Source organism: Arvicanthis niloticus, chromosome 25 (genome assembly GCF_011762505.2).
Source record: "Arvicanthis niloticus isolate mArvNil1 chromosome 25, mArvNil1.pat.X, whole genome shotgun sequence".
NCBI classification, from domain to species: domain Eukaryota; kingdom Metazoa; phylum Chordata; class Mammalia; order Rodentia; family Muridae; genus Arvicanthis; species Arvicanthis niloticus.
Genome location: NC_133433.1, coordinates 17,100,330 through 17,126,341, shown reverse-complemented (window position 1 = coordinate 17,126,341; position 26,012 = coordinate 17,100,330). Strand labels below are relative to the sequence as shown.

The following is a 26,012-nucleotide window of genomic DNA, read 5'->3' as shown; positions in this document are numbered from 1 at the left end:
GTTGATGGGAGTGAGAGGATGATGGCAAAGATCTCCAAGAATTCTGCTTATGCAACTTTATGATTTATCTGACTGTACTAAAGCAGAGAACACCAGAAGAGGAGCAAGTTTCGGAGAAGACAGATCCGAAACTTAGCTTTAGATATGAGGCATTTCATGGGCTTCCAAATATCTAAATAGAAATGAAATGAATGATCTGCAGGATCTATAAGCCTAGAACTAAGAGGCCTGACTTGAAAACCGAAGTGTGCTATTTGTGTGTTGGCCAGAGCTAACTATGTGAATATTGATTCAGAGCTCCTCAGGCTCCTAGGAGTGTGCTAGGGCATATGCCATCTACCCATGATGCACGACTGTATGATGAAGAAGTGTTTTGGTGGAAAAAAAAAAATCTAATTGCTTGAGTGTTTACTGCTCTAGTTGGCAGCATGCAAGGCCTAAAAATGAGACATAGTGAAGTCTCATGTAGTGGTCAACTCCATTCAGACGATCAGGCAATTTATCCTCTGAAGGTTAAGAAGAATTGCTTGAATACTGTGTTCACTCACAAGGACAAGCCATATGTGGCATATGAATAACAACAGTTGAAGTAAACACACTCCTCTCCACTATACCTTGGAAGAAGGAGCACAGTTCCAAGAACATTCAAATTCAAAGCACATTCCAAGAACAATTCTATGTTTTTTAAGAAACTGAGTTCACAAGACTCTTGTTTCTTAGAATTTTCTCAGAAGCATGCAAAATTCCCCTTGCAGGACTCCATTTTGGACTGTGTTCCAACATCTACCTCTTTTTTATTTTTACATTTATTTTTTATTTATTTATTTTGTTTTTTCTAGATAAGATGTCTCTGTATATCCCAGGCTGTTCTGGAAACTCACTATGTAGACCAGGTTGGCCTCGAACTCAGAGATTTGTGTGTCTCTGCCTTCCAAGTGCTGAGATTAAAGGCATGTACCACCACTGGGCATCATATCTCATTACAGATGGTTGTGAGCCACCATTTGGTTGCTGGGAATTGAACTCAGGACCTCCGGAAGAGCAGTCAGTGCTCCTAACCACTGAACCATCTCTCCAGCCCACTAGAAATAATCTTATAACCTATATTTAAGGGTTTATAATTAATGATAATAGATGAATGAAAACATCCAGACCCACTTGTTCCGATGAAGTATATATATACTTGCTTCTGGCACTCCAGTAGCATGCCAAGCACTTCCTGTCAGAATCCTCCTTCCTCCCCCCTACCCCCCAATTCCCTAAGCACTGACCTTCATGGTTCTTTTATTCTGTTTTATAATTCTCACATTTCACTCCAGGTTTTTTTTTCCCCCCCCAGCACCTTTAAAATGTTAAATCAAGCCTCACCCCACCCCGTTCTTTCAGCTTCCCTTTCAAATATTTGAGTGCCTATTATGCTATTCATGTAATGAAGGACTCCCATTCATTTGAGGTGTGTACTCTAAGCACTGTAATTTCAGAATAATAAGCAAGGAAACAACGATGTTTCAGATGGGCTATCAGGAAAGACATTTCAGAGGTGACAATCACAAGAGTCCTGAAAAATGAGTCAGAATAAGCCATCAGAATTTTAGGGGGGAAAGAAGAGCTTTCTAGGCAACGAGGGACGGGGATTTAGGGAAGAATAGTTAGAAGGGGTCATAGGTGTGGACTGAGAGAGCCCAAAGGCCTGGCAGGACACCAAGCAGAGAGGGATTGCATTATGATGGTAATGAGGAGCCACAGAAGGTTAGAGTAAAGGAGAGACCTACAACCTTTACTTTTAAAAATTGCCCTGACTTGTATATGGAAAAACGAATACATAGAGAAGATGAGAAGAAACCAGTAAGATATAGCACTAATTAAGGGGCTGAGTTGTACAATGATGTTCTGAACAGTGGTGGTAGTGAAATACCAAGATGTGGTTGAATTCAGTAGCCATCTTCAATCCATCCATCCATCCATCCATCCATCCATCCATCCATCCTCCATCCACCCACCTATGCTAGTGTTTGGAATTAGGGTCTCGATAGTAGCTGGGGCTAGCTTGGAACTTGTGATTTCCCTGCCTCAGCCTCCACACCTGTCTCAGCAGGGATCAAGCATAGAGCACTGGCATTTGCTGATGACACTTGGCAGATGGACAGCGATGTGGCAGAGGAGAGCTAGCATGGGCACGGTAGAAGTGCACAACTGTCTTTTAGGCGAGTCAGCCCTGGGAAATAACCGGGGAACTTCTCCAAATGAAAACTGTAATCCTATTATGGGGAAAGTAGGCAATTCTGGAGAGGACTTTGAGCTCAGGTCTTGTGCATTGTATTTTCGTAATCACTGAGAGGTATTAAGTATAGTGGGAATAACATCATTTTTATATCTTCTATAAGGAATAAGTAATGTGTTTCTGGTTGAGTTTGTTTTGGGCAGTGCTTCTATTTTTTGGTGGGTATGGGGAGGAAGAGTTCTAGTGGATTTATGTTGCTTTTATATGTTTCTAGGTAGTTTTCTTTGATCCATTGTTGTTCTAAAATAACTGTTCTCCCAGCTTTGGCTCTATGGGAATAAACAAGATATGTGCAAGGTTTTGCTCTTTTTCCATGACGTCAGGTGAGACTTCCAAGCATCATGGAGCTCAGTTCCTTTATAGCCTCAGAGTCATTCTGATTGCTGCCTGGCGCTACCTGTTCCAGTTCATAGCCTCAGTTCTCAGAGCAGAGACAAGCAGTGTTACCTTTGGCTTTTATGCTTTATGTATTGTCGCCCAGTTGTTTTTTGTAAGGAATTTGAAACACCTGGAATATATCTCCACAGAATATCCTTCTCCAAAGTGCTTGGGATGGGAAGCAGTTTAATTAATTAGTTAATTAGAAATTTGTATAGGCTCCACAGGCTGAACATTCCCAATCTGAGAAGGTGAAATCTGAAATACTCTGTCATTCTAGTGTTCAAAAAGATTTGGATTTCAAAATGGTTTGGAAGTTAGTTTTTTTTTTTTTTGTTTTTTTGTTTGTTTGTTTGTTTTTTTAAATTAGAGATGCTCAAACTATTTACCTTAAAATAGGTGCTCAACCTGTATTACCTGTCTCTTACCTTTACTTCCAATGTCCCACCTGGGATTAAATTCTAAATTTTATAGCATCTTTATTGGAAAGACAATATGTGACTGTTTTAGTACTATTGCCCATTTCTTCTTTTCCGAATTAGAAGTCTGACTAGCATGGAATGCTTCATCTATCTGTAGACCATGTCCGCATGTGCTATGTGACTGGTCAAAGAGTATTTTTCCAAGCATGGGTATTTGGAGGCATATTATTTTTTTCTGCCCATATTTTGCTGAGTTATTTAGACTTTGTTGGTACATGTGAGTTTCAAAACAGTTTATGAGAAAGGCTCTAATTGTCCTAGATTTGGATATGATTTCAATAGAAGGCGAGATTGAGGATGACACAGTACAAAGTGATATTTTGTGGTTTCAGAAATTAAGAAAAGTTCTAAGCTTCATCATCCAGAAGAGAAGGAATATGTAGATATGAGGGTGGTTTAAATAGGAGATTTTCATAGATGTTATCCCAATGCACATTGATTTCTATTGAGCTGTTTGGATTCTATACACGAATACAATGTAATGTAAAAATTTGAGAGATAAATAGTTTCCAACCTTACAGGACTGTCTTGGTTATCTGTATGGGGCACTTTGCCAGGTTCAGCATAAATTGGATTTGCTACCAGTCTCTGATGAGAATAAGTCATGCCTCAATACAGGATGACCCAAGTGAGTGCCAGATAATATGTATGATTGAGTCTGAAAGCCACATGATTACCAGATCTGCAAACTTATTGGTTGAAGCAATTATAAAGCACCTGGTTTAAAAGTGGAGGGATATAGACTTCATTTCTTCATGGTAAGAGTGACAGAGAACTCGCGCCCTGTTATAAAACCAGCACAATGAGCCATAACGTGTGGCTGGCTGGAATGGAATGCTATACAGTTGGAAAAAGTAAGAAGTTTTTCTTTTTCAAAACAGGGTGTCTCTGTTGTAGCCCTGGCTCTCCTGGAACTTGCTTTGTAGACCAGGCTGGCCTTTGATGGCTCAGAGATCTGCCTACCTCAACCTTTCCAGTGCTAGGATAAAAGATGTGTGTCACCGTCCCTGGCTGGCAGCTGGAAAGGCAAATGAGGGAGCTGTATGTACCGTTAAAATACTAGTAGAGAAGAGTGCCAGAAGATGCTGCAAGGCAAAACAAAAAACAAAAAACAAAACCAAAAACCAAAAAACAAAAAAACCATGTGATGAGAACTAGTGTAAGGCACACTCTCTTGTGTGTGAAAACATAGGGCATATGTGTATATGTGCATATTATATGTAATAGTCTTTAGAAACACTGGCAGGATGTTTAAAAGGTATGACTTCTGTGATCTGCAGTGAGAAGACTCTCATACCGACACAATGAATACATTGATATGATAAATAAAGTACAAGTTTTTTTTTTTTTTCCAAAATAAAAATTACGGCAATATAAGCATGAAGTGAAGATTTCAAAGTGAGAAAAAAAGCCCACTGTTACTTATAAGCATATGATAGTAATGACTCGCAACATGAAAGGGTTTAAAGCTTCATAAACTTATAAACATGTTGTAGTTCATGATTATGATAGGATAGTGTAAATGCCTTGAGAGGTAGTATTTTATAACTTACAGATCGGTAGCTCAGAAAGTCTTTCTATGAACATGTAGAAAATACTGCTTGGATAGAATGTATTATGTATTAGAAAGTAAGTGGTAAAAATCCTACATGAGAATGTTATTTGATGTGATGGACAGATCTCATGGCTGACCTTCATTGTCAACATTTTCAAGGTCTTAGAAGAATTCTGTTCCAAATAGGAAACATCACCGTGTCTCCGACATGTTTTCCTTGCTGTCTCACACCACTGTTGGTTACTGGTCAAATCTAGTCTTTTCCAGGTTGAGATTTACATTTTCCATCCTACAGACAGACAACTCTGGAACTATTATGACTAAAACTGCAGCTGCACAGCAAAGCTCTCCTGTTTTGTGCAGGCTTTGCCAGGAAGTACATGTTCCCTGAACAGCGTGTGTCTAGTTTGTATTGTAGCATTTGTGTGTGCGTGATCTTAGAGGCACAGCTGGAGATTGGATCCCTGTCTCTAGCCTTTCTCTTCCATGTGATCTCCTAGATCTCTCACACACAGACACTCAGCAGGATCCATCCCTAATTCAGGATCCTCACCCTCCATGTAGCCACCGTGTGAATGAGTGGGTGATGGAGTGAGGCCTCATGGTGATCACTGGGCAGTGGAGGTCTTACAGGAAGTTGGAGGAGCAGGAGAACAAAAGGCAGTGTGATCCATGGTCACGTCTTTGCCAGAAATGTCCACAGGGCACGGAAGGCACTCCAGGGGTGTCACTCCTCTGCCTGTAGTGAAGAACTGCCACTTCAATTGCTCCATTTCTTTAGGAATCTTTACATTTGGAAATGAAACCTAATTAATCCATTGGCTAAAAATGGGATTTTTTTTTAAACTAATAGTTTTTGGCACTTACTGTATGCCTGTAAAATAAATATTGATCCTAAGGGCCTTGTCAGCTCTCATGTATGTATCTGATTTTGCTCAGATGTACAGTGACTACTCCAAATTCTAAAATTATTCTAATTCTAAAACTCTAATTATTGATTTTTAATCTAAAATTGGTTAATCATTGATCCACTTAAAATTCATTAAAGGTAATTTGTAATTAAAAAGATGTAGAGTATAATATACTAGTTTACATATTTATACTATCAAGTAGCATGAGATCTTAACAGAATGCTGTACTGTTTGACATCTTTAAGCAAACAAAGCATTACAAAACCAGTTTGGCTGTTTGCTTTTCTCATGCATGTAGTTTGTCTCTCCCCTCCCCCTCCCCATATCATCTCTTTCTGTCTAACATGTCTTTCAACAGGCCTGGGATAAGTAGACTTTATTACTAGTGATTCATGAATACTATATATATACACATATATGTGTATATATATATATGCAAAGGACTGTCTTACTTTCTCTTAGAAAATGCAGTTTGTGATTATCAGTGAAATGTGATGAGTAAAAAGAGTAACAGAAGGTGCTGGAGAGATGGCTCAGTGGTTAAGAGAACTGACTGCTCTACCAGAGGTCCCGAGTTCAATTCCCAGCAACCACCTGGTGACTCATAACCATTTGTAATGGGATCTGATGCCCTCTTTTGGTGTGTCTGAAGACAGAGACAGTGTACTCACATACATGAAATTAATAAAACTTAAAAAAAAAAAAGTAACAGAAGAATAATCCTTTACAGCTGTTTAGGCTAAAAGAGGTTTTCTTTCTTCCTTCTTCCTTCCTTCCTTCCTTCCTTCCTTCCTTCTTTCCTTCCTTCCTTTCTTTGCCATGGAAGCAATTTTTTTTTTGTATATAACAAAGGAGCATCTTTGTAGGTTTTTTGAGACATGTATTTTTGAAAGCAGTATTATAAATGTCAAACTCAGAGTGGAGCCATATAAATAATCAGTGTGATTTCACATAAAGCAATGCCAGAAAAAAAATTGTAGATCTTGAAATAGCAGTAAATGCAGTCATTGAAAAAAGCAGAATGAAAAAAAATGCGCCATAAGCCATCACTCCCTGGGAGCACGAGCAGTGTCACAGGTGGACTGCATTATTCAGGTCAGGCCGTGGTTGCCTCACAAGGAAAGGGGAAATTAGGGTAGCAGCCATCTAGGAGTTGCTTGTCGGCAGGTCAGTAAGCATTTCTTCCCAGGATCTCCAGTGATGTGGCTGTTCTTTGACGCAGTCTGTATGCATGGGATAGTGCAAGATAATTGGTGATAGGGAATAGAGAAATGTTTCATTCACTGTTGACTGAGAGGTAGGAATGCCTGATGTTGCCTCGTGGTCTATCCTGGCCTCACCTAAGCTCCCTGACGGAGGCCTAACAGCATTGGGATGTAAACTGATGTTTCTCTCAAGCTAATATTGCAGCCGTACATACTGTATGGCTGTTTTTCTAGAGCTGTTTCTTGATTGGAGGAAGGCGTGAATGATAAACTCATATGGAAGTGTTGCAATTCTTAAAGGAATCAGTTCTAGGTTGAGCAGTACGGACGGTGCCCACAGCCTTTCCCCTCCACTTGTAACCCCAGTGCACACTCTGCCTTCATCAGAGTTTTCTTTTATTAAAAAAAAAAAATTATCTTTCTGTTACCATACAAGGTGATAGTCGTCCTGATGGCGTTGTTATATATGTATACCCATCATGCTTTGCTCTTATTGCTTCCCACTGTCTTCAGTGATCCTATCTTCCCACATGCTTTGATGCCACATGTGGGCTATTAGCTTCCCTTGATCTCCTGCCTCCTCCATTTAGACCTCATCTATCTCTTTCATTTCCATCTGTATATGGATATGTGCATACATAAGTATGTGGATATAAATATATTTAAATTTAGATCCTGTAAATGAGAGAACATGACATTTGTCTTTCTGAATCTGGTTTGTTTCACTCAACATAATGATCTCTAATACAGCCCATTATTTCTGCAAATGTCATAATTTAATTTTCCTTATGGCTGGATAAAATTTCATTTTGTGCATGTATATTCTCATTCTGTGTTCTTCTATTCCTGGATATCTAGGCTGATTCCACATTATATTCTGGATTCTGTGAACAGTTTAGCAGTAAACATGGATATCCAAGTACCTCTACAGTACATATAGGTCCACACCCAGGAATTGAATAGCGGGTCATAAAGCAGCTTTAGTTTTAGCTTTTGAGAACCCTACTGATTTCTGTAATGGCTGCTCCAGTTAATAGTCAACTCCAATTACCCAACTCACACTCTTCCTTTTTTCTTTAGAAACAAGCAAACCGACAAACAACAAAAACCAATCAAACCAGAATAAAAAAAAACAAAAACAAAACAAAGAACAAGCACAAGAAAACACACACACACACGCACACGCACACGCACACACACACCATACAAATACAAACTTGGAAACCAACAGGTACAAACAAAGGCCAATAAGACAAAGAAATACCCAGACAAAACCATATGAGAGCAAAAGTCTACAAGAATACCACTGAATTCATTTTGTGTTGGTAAGTATGGTCCTACCTGTGAGTGTGGTTACCCAGTGAGACTCCACTGGAATCAACTAATGTTTTCTTTGCGTGTGGTTGTCAGTTGGAGAGAACTTCTTGGTTAGGCATGGGAGCCTGTGTCTGATTCCCCATCTCAGTGCTCGGACCCTATCTGGATTGAACCTGTGTTGGCCCTGTGCACACTACTATAGTCTCTATGAGTTCGTATGCATCTCAGACAATTTTAGCTTTTAGCCACGAAGTGAATCCAGAAAATCTGGCTCAATTCAGCATTATGTTTTATCTTCTTTTGCTTGTATCCTGAAGATTTACTCCCAAATATTTTCAGGTTTGAGATGGTGTATATTAGCAGAAATCTCATAGTTCTCTTAATGCATAATTCAACTGTTTCAGAGTTTGCATTTGTTTTTTAAATTAGTTTTAAGATTCTTTTAATTTTATGTTAGGTACATAAATGTTTTGCTTGCATCCATATATGAGTACTCTGTGTGTGTGTGTGTGTGTGTGTGTGTGTGTGTGTTGCCCCTGGAGACCAGAAGAAGAGGTGTTGGATCCCCAGAACTGGAGTCACAAATGGTTGGGAGTCACTGTGTGGGTACTGGGACCTAAACCTGGTCCTCTGCAAGAGCAGCTAGGGCTCGTAATCACAGAAGCATCTTACCAGACCCAATTTCATTCTTTTAAAGCATACTGAGATTTTGCCCTCATCCTGGATCTTAAGGCAATAAGAGGTTTTAATGGTTGTTGATCTTAAGGAAAATGGCCAGCCATCTCCCTGTAGGCCACTCCCTCAAAAGAGGTATTTATAAAGGGAAGGCTGATCTTTGAGAATAAAGAGAAAAAGCTATTTTCTACTTGTGAGGGAGTCTTTGAGTCAGGGATGTAGTCTCAACTCTATTTGGGGTATATTCTAAGGTCCGCAATTCCACTCCTTTGTAATCAGTACTCTGGCTATCAATGGCAGACTTAGTAAGGCTGTGGACTTACCTGACATAATTTTCAATCACCACAGCAAAATCTGTATTTGATTTCTAATAAGATCTTCAAACCTTCATGGTTGTTTGCATGCTTCCTTGCTTCTTCTTTTATTCTGAGGACTAGGGAATTTATTAGGAGATATGTTATTACCATACACAGATAGAAAAGGGGGCATGGCATAGGCTTTGATGAGAGTTTAGGCACCAGCACTAGGGACAAACAGTCTAGCCAGCTCTCTGGAGAGAACCAGAGTTCAGGAAGAGAGAGTCTCTTTGTATACCTTATCATCCATTTCTTAATGAAAAATACAAGATAATTTTAAAGCTGTCACAGTTCTCTGCTTCTCTGATGAGCTGAGAGTTCAGAGATCTTATCCTCCTTATTTTCTTCCAGGACCTGTACATTCATGGTCATTCTTTCCTATCACAGGCTTCATAGTAATTATTACTCCTGTAGTGATTACACAAAGCAGTCATAGAGAGGCACCAAGCTTAACCCCAGGATTAGTCCGGTTCCTCAGGATGACTACAGTCATGTCACGTGTCAGTACGCTCCACTATCTCATTGGTAAGTAGCTCAGCATGCTGCTCAAATAAATCCAGGCTCATCTAACCACTCCTCTGATTCATCCCTGTTTTTCCCGAGGGAAATATCAGTTTCTATATTAGTCAACACCTTATCGGAATATAGCAACAACTCACTAGAAATTAATAGAAAGAATTGTTAGCTAGGTATAAAATTGCTAACTAGATAGCTGAAAGGTAAGCATGTTGTCTCAAGTGTCCAGGAGGTAACAAAATGTAGCAAACAGGGTAGGCCCAGGGAGCAAAGGATTGAAGCTGTTAACGCTTGGCAGTGTGGGGGAGGGGGGTCTCTGCACTGCTGAACTATGGCTATTGAAGACCACCAAGCAGCTGGCACTGAGAGTGTGTGCCTAAGGGAGCTAGCTGGTACTTGGCCTACACAATGAAGTTGGTAGCTGAAGATTGAAAATGGGATTCAGTGTTGCCATGGGAAAGTGCTTTAGCCATGGTGGGCAGGATATTCTGGGGGTCACATTTAGAAAACTATCAGGTAGTTTGAAAGCTCATAGGAAGCAAACAGGTAACAGAAGAGTCAAATCCCTCTCTCTTCTGGCTTGGTAGGTTTTCTCCAGCACCTAACACAGCACCCGTAGCCAGCTTGCAGAGTCAGAGGGTGTCTACACTGTCTCAGCTCCACAGTCACAATACTGCACAAAGAACAGTGGATTTAGATTTCAGGGTGACAGTCAGTGACCTGGTCACCAACACACTCCGTCTTAATCTGATGTGTGCCAGATACATCCTTCCAACAGTGGTGTGGTTCTGGGAGAAGCATTTCTTTGGTTCTGAGAAGGGGACGGATAAAGAATGCTGTTTCCTCTTCTCTGTATTGAGCTATATTGGAGAGAAGTTGCCACTGAAAGCAGAGGTCCTAGAACAGCTCAGCCGACTTTGTCTTTAACCCACATTCTCCCAAAGACCATGAAGAAAGTGATCCTGAAGTGGAAACGGGGGGAGGGAGGAGAATAATGCCGGCCTTCTTCTCAGGAACCTCCTTCTGTAATAGGATCCATCTCAGATTGTAATGTGATGTCATTTTTCTGTTATGCATGCATCTTTGTCAAGGATTGAATACAGTGAGTGCACGGGTGAAGAAAGTGAATTCAGTGGTCGGGCACTGCCGTTGAAGAGCCATTGGAGGGGAGTGTGTGAGGTGGTAAGGGTCCGAGCAGCCCAGCGAAACAATGTCAACCTTTAAAATACCGAGAGATGTGTCTCAAAGCAAAGAGTACAGATTAATACACCAGGATGAATTAGCAAAAACGGAGACCGTTTGGAGCAGAATAGATGGATGATGAGGATGCTTGTGATGGGAAACTGTAATCTGATCACTTGTGGGTTTGCAGGGTGGTACCGGTTCCTTCCAACAGTTGTGGGAGCAGCTCTGTGTCCTTTGATCCCTGTGCCTTCTCTCTCTCTTCTTTTAGAAGTCTCTGTTTTTCTATGAAGTTTTTATTACCATGAAATGATTTCTTCATACTGTTCAGCCTCCCCTGACTCTTTCAGCTTCTTTGTTCAGTGTACCCCTGATCTGATTTTCCCCGAAGGCTCCGCTATTAGGTTCTTGACGGTTTCCTTCACCTCCCTTGCCTTCATTCACATCTTTCCCCCATACAAAGTCTTTTGAGCAGCAACTTCTGTTCTAGGAGGAGCAGAATCACAGAGCCCTTCAGCAGTCAGCATCTCTAGGCGTTGGCTTTCTTTTTTATTACTGTTATTATTTTTTTTTTCATTTTATGTATTCACTTTACATCCTGATCACTGCCCCCACTCCAGGCCAAACCCTCCCACAATCCCTTTCCCCTCTCCCCCTTCTCCTCTAAGAGGTGAACCTCCTCCCAATACCCCAAGTGTCCTCCCAGCATGGCACAGTCTCTGCTGGGCTAGAACCTCCTCCCAATACCCCAAGTGTCCTCCCAGCATGGCACAGTCTCTGCCGGGCTAGGTGTATCCTCTTCTGCTGAGGCCGGACAAGGCAGCCCAGCTAAAAGAAGATATCCCACAGACAGGCAATATCCAGCTTTTGGGATAGCCCCGACTCCAGGTGTTCAGGAAACACATGAAGACTAAGCTGGACATCTGCTACACATTTGTGGGGGGCCTAGGTCCAGCCTGTGTAGGTCCAGCCTGTGTAGGTCCAGCCTGTGTATGTTCTTTGGTTGGTGATTCAGGATCTGAGAGCCCCAAGGGTCCAGGTTAGTTGACTCTGTTCGTCTTCCCATGGAGTTCCTAGCCCCTTTGGGACCTGCAATCCTTCCTCCTATTCTTTCATAAGAATCTCCATGTTCCATCCACTGTTCAGCTGTGCTGTCTGTTTCTGTCTGAGTCAGCTGCTGGGTGGAGCCTCTCAGGACAGCCTTGCTAGATGACTGTCTACAAGAGCAGGCAGCATGTTAGTCTCGCAATCTGAAGGCTTTCTTTTCAGTGAAAACATTAGACTTCATAGATTGATTTCATTTCTGACGTGTGGCACAATCCTAAAGATTTGGCAATGCTGCTTAGAATTAAGGACTGCAAATACATAGAAAAAAAGGGATCTTTTATTTAATATAACCCCACAGAGAAGATGTTCATTGCTTAAATATCTACCAAGACTCTTAAAAAATGAATTTTTTTACTTAACAGTGAACTGCAATTCTGAGATCACAGTAGCCTTTTTATTTAGAAATTTCCCTGAGGTTCAGCTCTAGAGATTTTTTGACTATTGTAAAAGTGAAAGGAGATGAAGTGAAGAAATTGAAATTCTAATTGCTGCTGAAGTAACTGCCGTAACTTCCACAATTGCAGGTCTCTTATGGGAGGAGAGAGAGAGCTGTCGATGAAGGCTTCCTTTGGGTAAATTCCGAGTGAGAGATGCCAGAAGTACACAGTGTCTCTAGATTGCCTTTTGGCTACAGTGATGCACAGAAGATTGTTTTGAATGGCCTAGAAGTGCTGGTCAGTGGAGCAAGGGGGCTACAGTATCTGCTCTTCTATTCACATGTTAGGTCAAGCTGACGTCCCCTGACCTTCTCACCTCCAAGGGCATGGGTTAGGACTACAATTTGTTCCACAAGGAAGAGATTTTTTTCTTTCTTCAATGTAGAGCCATTTTATAAGGATGCTGGCTCTCCTGTGAGGAGACTGGTAGTTATATGTTTATTTAGTCTTATTTTACTAAGAGGCAATATTATACCCAGTCCACTTCAGTGCGTTGTTAGCCCACTAAACCACTGATCACTTTGTAAATTCACTAAACAAGCCAGACATCCCTTAGGCTACATGGAGCTGACTGTCCCTCATCACTGGTTATTCTACCACACCTCCAAAAGAGCAGATCTGAACATATTTTGTCATTAAGGGCTTTTCTTGCTTGATAGATTAAAAATTATAGGGTCAATCTTTGAGGTTAAATTGATAGGATTTTGTATTTTTGCATTTCAAGTGATTTTTACAGCTCTGATGTTTTATTTTTTATTTTAAAAAAAAAAAACAAAGCAAAAAAAAAAAAAAAAGACACACGCTATTGGAGCTGGAAAGTTGACTTTGTGGTTAAGAGGATGGGCTGTTCTTCTCAAGGACCCAGGTTCAATTCCCAGCATCCACATGGCTGCTCACCACTGTCTGCAACTCCAATCCCAAGGGATATGATGCCTCTTCTGGACTCTCCAGATACCAGGCATGTACGTGATGAACAAGCATACATGCAGACAGAACACCCATACACAGAAAATAATAAAATACTAACAAAACTCACTCTATTTTGTTATTTTTATTTGCTTTATCTGTGTGAGTGAAGACCACTTGCATACAGGTACCCAAGGAGGCAGGAAGAGGGCATCAGATCTGTTGGAAATGGAGTCGCAAGTGGTTATGAATTGCCTGATATGGGTGCTGGGAACTGTGTGTCCTCTGAAAGGGAGCAAACATTCTTCACTGCTGACCTACCTCTCCAGTCCGCCCTCCCTCCCACCCTCCCTCCCTCCCTCCCTTTTCTCACAATTTGAAAAATCTTGGTGTTTTGTGCATTTGTATGTATGTGTGTGTATATGTGTGTGATTGACATGCACATGATTCCTCCTTTCCTCCCTTGAGTCCCTTCAACCTCTTCCATGTACTCCTTCCCACCACCAAACCTCCTCTCAAATTCATTGTATCTTTTTATTTGTTACATGTATGTATAAATGCACACACACACACACACACACACACACACACACACACAGCTAAGCCCATTTAGTGTTGCTGGTATGTATGTACACGATTACATACCAGCTGACCACTTGGAATAGAATAACCAGTTTGGGCCTCATCTCTCTTTGTCCTGCTTTCAGAAGATTTCAGTGAGCCGGGCAGTGGTGGTGCACGCCTTTAATCCCAGCACTTGGGAGGCAGAGGCAGGCAGATTTCTGAGTTTGAGGCCAGCCTGGTCTACAGAGTGAGTTCCAGGACAGCCAGAGCTACACAGAGAAACCCTGTCTCAAAAAACAAAAACAAAAACAAAAACAAACAAAAACAAAAACAAAACACCCCAAAAGTTTTCAGTGCCCGTCGTTCTTTGTATAGGGATGCAGCCTTACGAGATTTACTTCTGATGTTTCTAGTATATCAGATGAAACTAGCCATAACTCTTTACCCACTCAAATAAATTTAGACTCTGTCTCACAAATCAAAACTATTTCAGCAACAGCAGGAAATAATTATGTGCATTTGTGTGTATCTTTGAGTTTATGAGATTTTTCAAAAGTTTTATTTTCATGGGAATTTAGGATTATAAACCCTAAATTTAGGATTATAAAGCACCCCTGTTTTTTCCCCAGTATCTGAAAGAAATTGGGAAACAAAATTTGGTCAAGGACAAGGGATGTGTTTGCAGTTTGACCATTGATAAGGAGGGATATGTAATTCCTTTCTCGTCTCACCCAGGACCATCTTGCAGTTTGTAAGAAGTCATGAGCAAAGGGTGAATTTAACCATGAGGTAGGCCAATCAGTTCCTGGAGGAAGGGAACTGGACTCCAAACACTCTCACTTTTCTGTTATGATTCAGCTTTTTGTTTAATCTGTGGCCAACGAGAATGGAATCTTAAAGATGCTTCATGTTGAAGGGGGACAAAATCTTTGTGGCTTATAAGATCCCTGTTTATGTCTGGAGTGCCAGTGTGTTTTCGTTTGGCAGAGTTCTTTGTCTATTCCTTTGATGTTCACATGGAGGGAGGGAAGACAGTTGTAGTGTGATGGCTGAAGGAGAAACTCAAGTCTTCTTTAGAACATCTTCTCTGCTCAGGCTTCAGCACAAGATGAAGGTTAAAAAGTGTGTTAGAAAGTCTCCTTGACTTTCTCAAGATCCTTATTTTCTTCTGATCATAGTCAATCATAGTACTGCACCAGTATATATAGAAAACATAAATGCACTCAACATATGTTATGTGGAAGTGATTATAATCACTGCAGTTTTGTTGACCATTTTTGTTTTCTAGTAGGGAGGGATTTTATGTGTTTGCTTATTTATTTATTTACTATTCTGTGACAGAGTCTTTCTCTTGCCCTGTGAAGCAGGGTCTGGTGGGATGGTGACAGGAGTAGGTAAACAAGAATTTACCAAGGGTCCATCCAAACAGAGAGAAAATTGATTGAAATATACATCAAGCATGACAAGTTCTTAGAGAGCAGATGGCCGAAGGGATCGTGGATCTAGGAGAGGATGGGGATTCTTTTTATAACTGTGTAACAGTTGGCAAGGCATTACTTGGTCTTATCTTGTGAGCCGTTTGTAGACATCCATATGTGGATAGACAGGTGAGCTTCTTAGTGTCTTATGGAATAAGTGTATAGTGTTGTCTCTCTGGGTTGGTCATTTACGTAGAGTGTTGGGTATCAAGCTCTAAATGTCATAACTGTGATTACTCTCCAAGTAGGTCACGGCCCAGTTGTTAAAGCATGGGGATCTCGAGCCTTTTGTCCTTCGTCTATTGTCTTGTGTTTTTTTTCAACCTTCCTGTCTCACCTTACCAAGTACCAGAATTACAGGTGTACTAGTATACGAGGTTAGACACAAACTACTACTACATTCCTTTGCATCCAGATGAATGCAAAGAAATGGGGTGGATATTTTGAATAAAAAAAAAAAAATCCCACTGCAGGAGAACTAAGCTATTAAATTTGGATTTTACCAAAGTTAAGAATCATTCTGCTTGACAACACAGTTACATGAATATTTACTCCCTGTAACAAGGACAGGTCAGCTAGTGTTAAATCTTAAATATGGAAGAAGTGTTTTGGTGGTTTCTACTGTACATGTAATGCTTCTATGCTCAAACTGGCCGCAGTTTCTGATTCAGTGTAACATCCTTTCAGCGGAACTTCCACCTCCGTATACAGCCATTGCCAGTCCAGGAACAAGTGGCATTCCTGTGATCAACTGCCGTGTGTGCCAATCTCTAATCAATCTGGATGGTAAACTTCACCAGCATGTGGTTAAGTGCACAGTTTGCAATGAAGCTACGGTAAGTGACAGTTTCCATGAAAAAGCATAGGTCACTAACTGATGTCATATTTCTAAAGGAAGTTCTTCAGTGGTGTTATTTGAGTGCCAATGTAGGGTGTGTATAAATATGATGATCCTTTTCATTTTTTTTCTCTTGCTTGTCTTTATTTTATTATATATAATAATGTCTCTACATGTTTAGGATAACACCATTAGAAAATTTCTTAGTTAATTTAAGTATAATGTTCCTTTGGCTGTTTATATATTGTGGGCATTTATATTTCTCTTCAGTATATGTCCATTTTGATTTTAGTGCACATCTACTGGGCTTTACTGCACGTGTTGCCTTTATGTAGAAAAGTATTTAATATCCATATAATATCAGTATTCTTTTTCTTTACTTATGAACTTATTATTACTTTCTGTGCCATATTGTTTGTTTGCAAATAGCTCAGCATTTTATTCTACTTGTTAGATATGAATGCAGTGCAGTGTAATTTTTAAGTAATTGAAGGGCACTTTTAAAAGCTGATCTTTGGAGCTGGAGAGATGGCTCAGAGGTTAAGAGCACTGGTTGTTTTCCCAGAGGTCCTAAGTTCAATTCCCCGCAACTAGCTGGGCAGTGGTGGAGCGCGCCTTTAATCCCAGCACTTGGGAGGCAGAGGCAGGCGGATTTTTGTGTTTGAGGCTAGTCTGGTCTACAGAGTGAGTTCCAGGACAGCCAGGACTACACAGAGAAACCCTGGTTGAAAAACAAACAAACAAAAAAATCAATTCCCCGCAACCACGTGGTGGCTCATAACCATCTACAATGTGATCTGGTACCCTCTTTTGGCCTGCAGGACTATATACAGGTAGAACAATGTATGCATAGTAAATAAATCTTTAAAAACAAAAACAAAAACAAAAACTGATCTTTGAGAAAAATAACTAAACCTAAATCTTAATGGAATAAATTTTCTGTGTGAAGAAAAACTTAATAAGTTTTTCCAGTTTTAAATTAGTACCTGGTAAGGGATATACTATTTAGTTGATCTCTGTTCCTGCCTGTATGGTTAGACTTTACATTTTTTTCAGTCTTTTTTGAAATCTGCAATTAAATATGAATTGAGTTTTAGTGTTTGTGTTTTCTCACAGTTTGGAAAATTATAAATCCGTCTGCTGGTAGTCATTGTCTCTAAGAACCACAAAGCATAGATACTAAGCTTCATATGCTTGAAAGTTGTAAAATAAAATGCTAATTCATAAAGCAATATATTTTTGCAAATTTTTTTCTAGTAAGGGATAAGCCTACTTTTTATAGAAGCTTATCACAATAAACAGTCATAACAACAAAGCTAGCTTAGTATGTAAGTTGATCACTGGCTAGTGAATTTAATTAGCATCATCTTCCATTCTGCTCTCTGTAAACTTGGCAAGCAAATAAAAGGAGTAAGGCAAAAGTAGCCATTTTAAAAGCCAGAGCTTTGAGTCTTTCCTTGGATTTAATAATATCTTCTCTCATTCTGCTGTATCTATTTATGTATTTTTTCACTGAGACAGTCTCTCTCTCTCTCTCTCTCTCTCTCTCTCTCTCTCTCTCTCTCTCTCTCTCTGTGTGTGTGTGTGTGTGTGTGTGTGTGTGTGTGTGTAGAGGGGTGTACATGTGCATGTGGAGGCCAGAGGGGGATGTTTTTCTCCATCACTCTTGGCCTCGTTCCTTTAAGACCATTATCTCTCACTGAAGCACACTGAGCTTTGAGCTAGGCTGACTGTCTAGAGTTTCTCTCTGCTCCTGACTGTCTCTGCAGCCTACAATGAGGGGTCACATGCCTTTCCTTGTATGTAGGTGTTGGGAATTTGAATTCAGGTTCTCATGCTTGTACAACAAGTTGTTTTACCCATGGAGCCATCTCCTCGGTCCCTTCAGGCTCCTCATCCTATGTAGCCCACATTGCCCTCAGGCTCATGATCCTGGCTTTTGTTAATGAATAGGAGCAAGCAGACAAACAAAAGTTTTAAATCTTTGTCTTTCTTTTTTATTTAAAAACAAAACAAAACAAAACAGGACAGAGTACGTCATTCATGATAAAACCCTAGTTTCTGAAGATTTAGCAGACATCGTCAGTAAGTGATTGGACCAGGGCCATTTGTTGCTTTGATGCCTAAAGGAAACTATGTCAATTCTTTTCATGATTATCACCTGTGACCAAGTAAAGAAATGCAAACAATTGTGAAGAAGCAAGCGTGTAATCAGATTGCTTTGTTTCTTAGCTCTAACCTTACTATGGGGGAAAGGTGAACAGAAAGCTCTGAGGGATGCCATGCCACGTGACTGGTTAATGGCTCACATGTGATTTGATCTTACGCTTTCAAGCAAACCTCCATGAGGCACTGGGGTGGGGAGGCATGGCTTCAGAGAATCCTAGGTTGAAAATGTCCGAGCTAATGAGGGAAATAGGCTCAGGTCCAGCTGTGAGATTTCCTCCACCCTCTGTCTCAGTCCACTACTGTGATTCTGTCTGAAATCTGGCCTCAGAGTCTTGGTTCTCTGAGGAAGCCACTCTGATAGAAACCTGCTACGTCTGTCAGATTAAATGGCCTGGAGCTGATTGTTAGCCAGAGATTCAGAGGCTGACAGACAGGAGCGTGAGTGTCAGTTTTCTGTTAAGTGACTGTATCTCTGAGGCTTCATATTGGAAACTGTGATTTTGTCATTTGAAAATAAGACTAATTTTGTAAGATTACTGTAGAAACAGGAATAAAGCACCCAGCATAGTTATTGGCATAGCAACTTTTATTGTTAGTTGAGACAGGACCTCATTGTGTAGTTCTGGTTGTCCTGGAGCTCACTCTGTAGACCAGGATGGCCCAAAACTCACAGAGATCCACCTGCCTCTTCTTTCCCAGTGCTGGGATTAAAGGCTTGCTTCACCACACTTAGTTTTGCCAATTTTAGAATGTATGCTTGGGCTGGAGAAATGTTGCTCTTACAGAGGACCTGGGTTCAGTTCCCAGCACCCCTTTGGCAGCTAACAATGCTGTTGTAATTCCAGTTCCAGTGGAACCATTGTCCTCTTCTGGCTAGTGGCGCTACATGCATGTGGTGCACAGACATACCTGTAGGCAAAAGACCCATATACATAAAATAAAAATAAATAAGTCTGAAAACATAACAAATAAAATAAAAGCAAACATAAAATATGCTCATTTTTTCCTCCCCTTCTTCTGTGCTCAGGATATGACATAGGGCAACACTGAGAACTAGTCTCAAAATCTAACTTAGTTGTCTTATATGATAAGTGAAAAATTGATGTCTAGAAGTGAGAAAATAAAAAAAATGTGTGAAATCTTATTCACGGTCAAGTACACGTTTATTTCATGGCAAATTTTGAGTAACATAGATCAATAGCAAATATGTATAAGGCCAAGCTCTGTTTTTCTTGGCGTTTTACATTCTATAGCTATATATTCTTGTTGCTTGTGAATTTTAAACACTCAGGTTTAATAACCTGCAATATACTTAATAAATTATAGATTTTTTTTACTAACCTTTATGTATTTTTATGACAGTTATTTACTTAAAAGATTTGGATATTTTTAAAGATAAGGATTACAAAAATAATTATATTGTGGAAACTTTTGACTTCTGTAGTCTTATGTAACAATATACCCATAAGAATGTGGGATGCATTTTGTACACTAAGCGTGTTATGTCATACATCTAGCCTACTAAGCATTCTGGGTGACAGTAGTCACTGTGCAGTGTGGGTCATTCTCCCGCAGATCACATGGCTGAGAGCTGTATCTTGCTGCTGATACCCAGCTTCTTCAGAGAATCTAGTAGTGCACATTGCTTTGCTAGCCCCCACCTCCCCAATTCAACATGCTACATGTGTTTTCTACCAAACGCAAACTTACTTCTTTACATCACCAAGATGTAATGATAAATAGGAAACATTCCCAAATGCCCATCATACTTATTCCACAAATGTTAACGTTTATGTTATAGAAGCTTTTCTTTCTAAAAAAAAAAAAACTTTACTAGTATAAATTCATCAAATACAAAAAATTAATGTTGAATCATACTACTTCATACTCTTTTTTCTTTTGTCATTTTATTTACCTTTCTTTTTTCTCCCTCTCTTTTGTATCTTTCTATTTTTTCTTTTTTAAGTGTATGAGAGTTTTGCTTGCATGGATGTCTGTGTGCCATATGCATACAGTGCCCATGGAGACCAGAAGAGGGAGTCAGATCCTGTAGAACTGAACTTGCAGATGGTTTTGAGCCTGGGGATTAAAGCCACCACCAGTCCACTCTACTAACAGAGTAGCTAGTGTTCTTAACCAGCGATCCATCTCCCCAACCCCTGCATTCTTATCTTATGACCTAGTTCACATTTCTCAAACTGTCTTATTAGTGTCTTTAGGAAGGAAAAGCTACTTCAGCAATTAAACCAGAATCATAGATTGCATTGGGATACTAGATTACTTTTAACATTCTTTTATCTGAATTTTTTTTGTCTCCTCTGTCTTTCTATTGCTTTTGTGTTTTGATCAGTACAGGCAAGATACTTTGTAGACTGTCTCTCAGGCTGAGATGTCCCCTGTTTTCTCATGCTTGGCTTCAAGTCATGTGCTTTGATAGGAATGCCACAGAAAACATCTTTTCTTTTCAGTGTGACTATTCAGTTTAGCAAGCTTAACTCCTTCTAATATGGCAAGGAGTGTTTTCTTCTAAGCTATTTGGTATATATATATATATTAGTGTTTGGAGTAACTGCAGGTTTTGAAGTTTGATATTGCCATAAAATTAATTAACCACTTCTATTGAGTAGCTTAAGAAAACGAAGGAGCCCTCTTGGCTCTGCTCTTGCTTTTGTTGAGTGTGGGTCCTATTTATGTTCCTACCTAAGTGGACAGGTATATGATCTTATCTTGGGAACTCTAAGGAGAAAACAACCAGCATGTGCTACCTGTTCCTACCCTATGAAAAGACCAGTACAAACTTACTTTGAAATGTGTTCTTTACTACAAATCCCCACAGTCCTCAAACTTCAGCGTGCTCACTCACCAGCATCTTTGCCATGGGAAGCCATGTCCAGTGCATTCTTGCTTAGAGTGTGTTTTGGTAGCACTGTGGGGCATTTCAAGTAATCGTTTTCTCTTTAAACACAGCCGATTTGTGACAATTTGTATTTTGGTTGATTTTTCTGTGTTTGCATTTTCTTTCATTATCTAGCCAATCAAAACCCCCCCAACAGGGAAGAAATATGTTAGATGCCCTTGTAATTGTCTCCTCATTTGTAAGGACACATCTCGGCGAATAGGATGTCCGAGACCCAACTGGTAAGAGACAAAGTTTCATTCATTCATTCATTCATTCATTCATTCGTGCATTCAACAAGTATTTAAGGCTCTTTATGTACTAGGCTTTGTTCCAGACAGTCTTGTCCTCAGTTATAGATTTTTCTTGTTATTGTTGTTAAAGAGATGATAGACTTAGATAGTCAGAATTATTTGTAGAATGTAATATTTTTGAATGGACGATGGATATTTTCTTCATATGTGGGTATTTAATGGACTATAATAAGTCAGTGACTCACTGGACTTATTAAAAGTAACTAGTTAGTTTACATTTGATAGAATTAATTTTAACCCAGGAGACAATTTTTAGCATGTATCTCTTGTATGTGACATGAATGTCTGTATAATACATGTATAAGGCCCGGGATTGTTTGCCTATGCCAGATGAGACTGTGCGTGCCCTCACCTGCAAGTAGATAAACACCTTCACTGTTTTCTTGTTCCTGAAACTTCTCTGGTCTTTTGACCATCAAATACATCATCTAACTGGAGAATAAAAAAGAAACATGCACCCCACGTTCCTTTCTTTCCTTCTCTGAGTGAATAATTATCAAGCAATACTAGGCTTTTCAGAGAAATTTGGTTTCAGCTCAGTGCTTGGTACTTTCACGACAGACACATTTATTAATGCTGAAAAAACACTTTGTACATTCGTCTTCTACCAAATTCAAGTTGTTTGTATAGACTAAGAAAGAAAAAACAACTCTTCTTTGATTTGAAGTTATAAAAATTTAAAAATTGCAGTTAAGTGATTCCCAAGAACATTGACTGGAACTCATGTCATAATATAGCTTGTATTTGAAATGTAACATATATATATATATATATATTATAAATATATATTTATATAAGCATATTTATATATATTTACACACATATATATGCTTGCTTTACTTTTAAAAGATTATTAGTAGTTTATGTGATTTGGGGTCCAGGGTTTGATACTTGGTTTAGTTTACTGTTGTCTGTTTCTGGCCAGGTGTTCTGGGTTTGCCTTCAGTCTGCTTGTGGGTTAATGAATTTGCTTACTTTTTCCTTCCACAGTCGACGTATAATTAACCTTGGCCCGGTAATGCTCATTTCTGAAGAGCAACCGGCTCAGCCTGCATTGCCAATCCAGCCAGAAGGTACAAGGGTAGTGTGCGGGCACTGCGGGAACACGTTCCTGGTAAGTAGCTGTGTGTGGGTCATAGGAAGCTAATGTGTACATCTAGGTTTTCATCTCATACATCCGAGGACAGTTTATAATTGTATAGTTTTATCCAAGTGTACATTGATCGCAGAGTTAAAATAGAGCCTTATTTATGAAGGTGCTGAGTCCAGAGTTTGGCAGGGTATATAACATCCTTTGTGAATCAGACAAAGATGCATCCAGCTTTAGCGCTATGTATGGGTGGGTATCTTTGTGAGCAAATAAATCTTACCACGCCTCGCACTGTACTTAGTGGCAATGTGCAGGTGTTTAACCTGGCTTTATGGCTTCTAGGAAATATAAGAATTCAAGAAAAATTCTTATAAGATTTATGAAAAATGTTCTGACTTTAAAATTTTTACTCGGAGTTAAAGGAAATTAATTCTGATACCCGTGATTAGAAAAACCATTGGACAAAATCTAAAATACAAGTATTTTGATATAAGCAATTCTATAGAAATTGTTTCAGTATTACTAACTTCAACTCACAGATGTTTTTTAAGGAATTAATTTCATAATGAGTCACCCCATCAGGAAGGATAAGAGAGGATTTCTTCAGCTGGGCATGGTGGTGCATGCCTTTAATCCTAGCACTGGGTGCAGGGACGAGGGGCAGGCCGATAGATCTCTGAGTTCGAGGCCAGCCTGGTCTACAGAGTGAGTTCCAGGACAGGGAGGATGAAATTTTTTTTCTATTCAAGACATAGGAGAAAAGAGTTATTTTAGGTCCTTAGTGTTAGATACTGGCAAGGATGTCCATGAATGCCATCATGGGATGAGAGAGCAAAGTGATTGGCTTTTTCAGTTGAAGTGTTTATTGTATTAAAGCAGTTTGTATGCACAAGTCCTAAATATCTTAATTGGGCTTGAGACCTCCTCATCTACCTGATTACCAGCTCGTGTCCCTCAGATGCCTTCAGCTCTTCCAGCTACTTGACTGACAGCAGTTTTCTGTGTTCAAGCCGTTCTTTTTCCTCTTGGTCAGTACTTTGTGAGCTTTGACATGAACGTTTGCACTCTCAGCACCTTCCGCCTATTCTCACTCTCATTTCCTTTCCTTATTCCCAGTGGGCTTACTGTGTTCCTTAGTATTCGAATGCCTTATCTGATTAGAGCAATCTTGTTCACAGCTGAGCTGTGTGATGTAGCCCCGTTTTATCATATGACCTTCAGCATTTCGTTGGAAGTGTAGATGTGAGCCCTACTGTTTTCTGTGTGCCAGTTATTAGTTCTTTACATCATGTTTTACATGTATAGATGTATCTAGTAGGTGTGTCTAACATCTTTTATTTAGGTTTCTGCTCCATAGCTGTCACCTTGGACCCTCCTTCACCACCATCCTGAAAGACTGGCATCACGTGCTACCTTCACAGCTGCTGACTTTGTCCTTCTGTGAAGGGACAGGAAATAAATTTTATTCTGTAGGTAGTTTTTAATCTAACATCAAATTTGCATAATATTTTAGCTATTGAATTCAAGGTTTCCAGTTCTTCCTTTTGGAAAGTTGTAGACTTTTTCCAGTGATAAAGAGACTTTGACTGTTTTAATTCCAGGGCCTTCCTATCAGTCCTATTCCTCTGTATTTCTCCTTGTTTTTCCTTCCCTTTCATTTTCCTTGTTGATTTGAAATTTCATGAGGACATGTTCCAGAGAGAGCATTCTGTGGGCTTCTGGGTTTATTTCAGATAATCCACTTAAGCTTCAGTACCCAAGAGTCTTCAAATCCCGTTTTTTTTGTTTTGTTTTGTTTTTTTTTATTATAATCTCTTCCCCATGGCATTGTTCAGAAATACATTTTAGGAGGTGATACTCTTCTCAGTGCTTTTCTCTGCTTTGTCCTCATTTTTTCTATATGTGTTTTGTTCATAGTAAAAATTTGACTCAAATGTTTATTAAGTTTCCTTACTGGGCTCTACATGTAGACAGAGGCTAGATGATTTCTTTTCTATTTTCTCCTTTTCTTTGAAAATCTGTCATTCATGAATACCTGCAAATCTGCTGAGGCACCAGTTTCCCTGGGGAAAGATTCTCTGATCTCCTGGAAAAGTTGGAATTGGGATACAGCATTCTAGGCAGTGATGGGGTGATGACTTACTCCTGCTTAGGCCGCAGACTTTTACTCCTTCGTTTTTGGAATACTCCCTTCACTTTCCTAAAGTCACAGGCTTTGTTAGCTCAATTCCTTTTCACAGTAAATCACTCTTCTCTTGCATGTATTGCATGAGGAGTGCTTCTGGCTGTGTAGTCTGGAGAGACTTTACAAGGAACACCATACTATTTGATTTTCAGCCTTGTGATGTAGCTGACAACCAGAAATCATACATGTATCTTGGAGGTACAACTTACATTTATATACATGTGTACGTTAAAATCATCACAATCGATCATTTACGTTATTTTTAGTGTAAATATCGTAAAAACAGCAGTTAGACACTATTTGCTTTCTTCATCATCTCAAGAGGACTAGACAGTGTCATTAATGTAGTTGCATAGTAGACTGCTTCTAATTCTTCTTTGCCCTACCTGAGCCACTGGAACAATTCTGTCCTTTCTGCCTCTATGGGTTTCACTTTTTTCAGTTCTGTATATAGACATGATCACACAGTGTTAATCTTTCCATGTCTGACTTGTTTCATTTAATATGATACCCTCCATATTCACTTATGTTGTCACATATGTGGTATGATTGCCTTTTTAAAAAAGAGACTGAACTGTTTCATTTCGTGTGTATAACACCATGTCTTGATCTGTCAGCAAATTTATGAGTTGTTTCTGCATTTTGGTTGTTGCGGCCCTCTCCACTCTACTCTTGGCGGCCACTGTATCCCGGCCCAAGCTGCCGCTCCGGTCCACGGGTTGGGGTTCAGCAAGAGAGAGAGTGAGGACAGACTCGAAGAATGGAGACCAGACAGAGTGTGATTCAATCCCGTTTATTCTTCAATCTCTTTTCCTAGTCCAAGTTCCAAATCTTGAGTTCCTAGTTCCTAGTTCCTAGTTGTACTCCTGTTGTTCTCTTCCGAGTGTCTAATGTCTACTCCTACTCCTAGTGTCTGAATCTCTGTTACTCCAAATTGTTCTGAACTCTCCTGTCTGCCTCTCACCTTTTATATGTCTCACTTCTAAGCCATGCCTTTAGGTCATGCCTTTAAGTCATGCCCTTAGGTCTTGTCTCTAAATCTGATCTCTAAGTCACACCTTTCAGTCACACACCTTTAATCTCACACACCCAAGGAAAGTCCTGGGTATCTAAAGCAAGATGTTATCAGAGTGTGCTCAGCTGTTGTAGGCTATTGTAATCCAAGTCTCA

At 39.8% G+C, this 26,012-nt stretch overlaps 1 protein-coding gene across 1 annotated transcript in view; it reads left to right on the top strand.

Moving 5' to 3' along the window:
* Pip4p2 (phosphatidylinositol-4,5-bisphosphate 4-phosphatase 2) overlaps positions 1–26,012 on the top strand; it is a 47,870-nt gene that overhangs the window by 6,075 nt on the left and 15,783 nt on the right. The window contains exons 2-4 of the mRNA XM_076924132.1: positions 16,038–16,186; positions 21,389–21,495; positions 22,558–22,681. Coding sequence (XP_076780247.1) covers positions 16,038–16,186; positions 21,389–21,495; positions 22,558–22,681 — 380 coding nt within the window. The remainder of the gene's footprint in view (positions 1–16,037; positions 16,187–21,388; positions 21,496–22,557; positions 22,682–26,012) is intronic.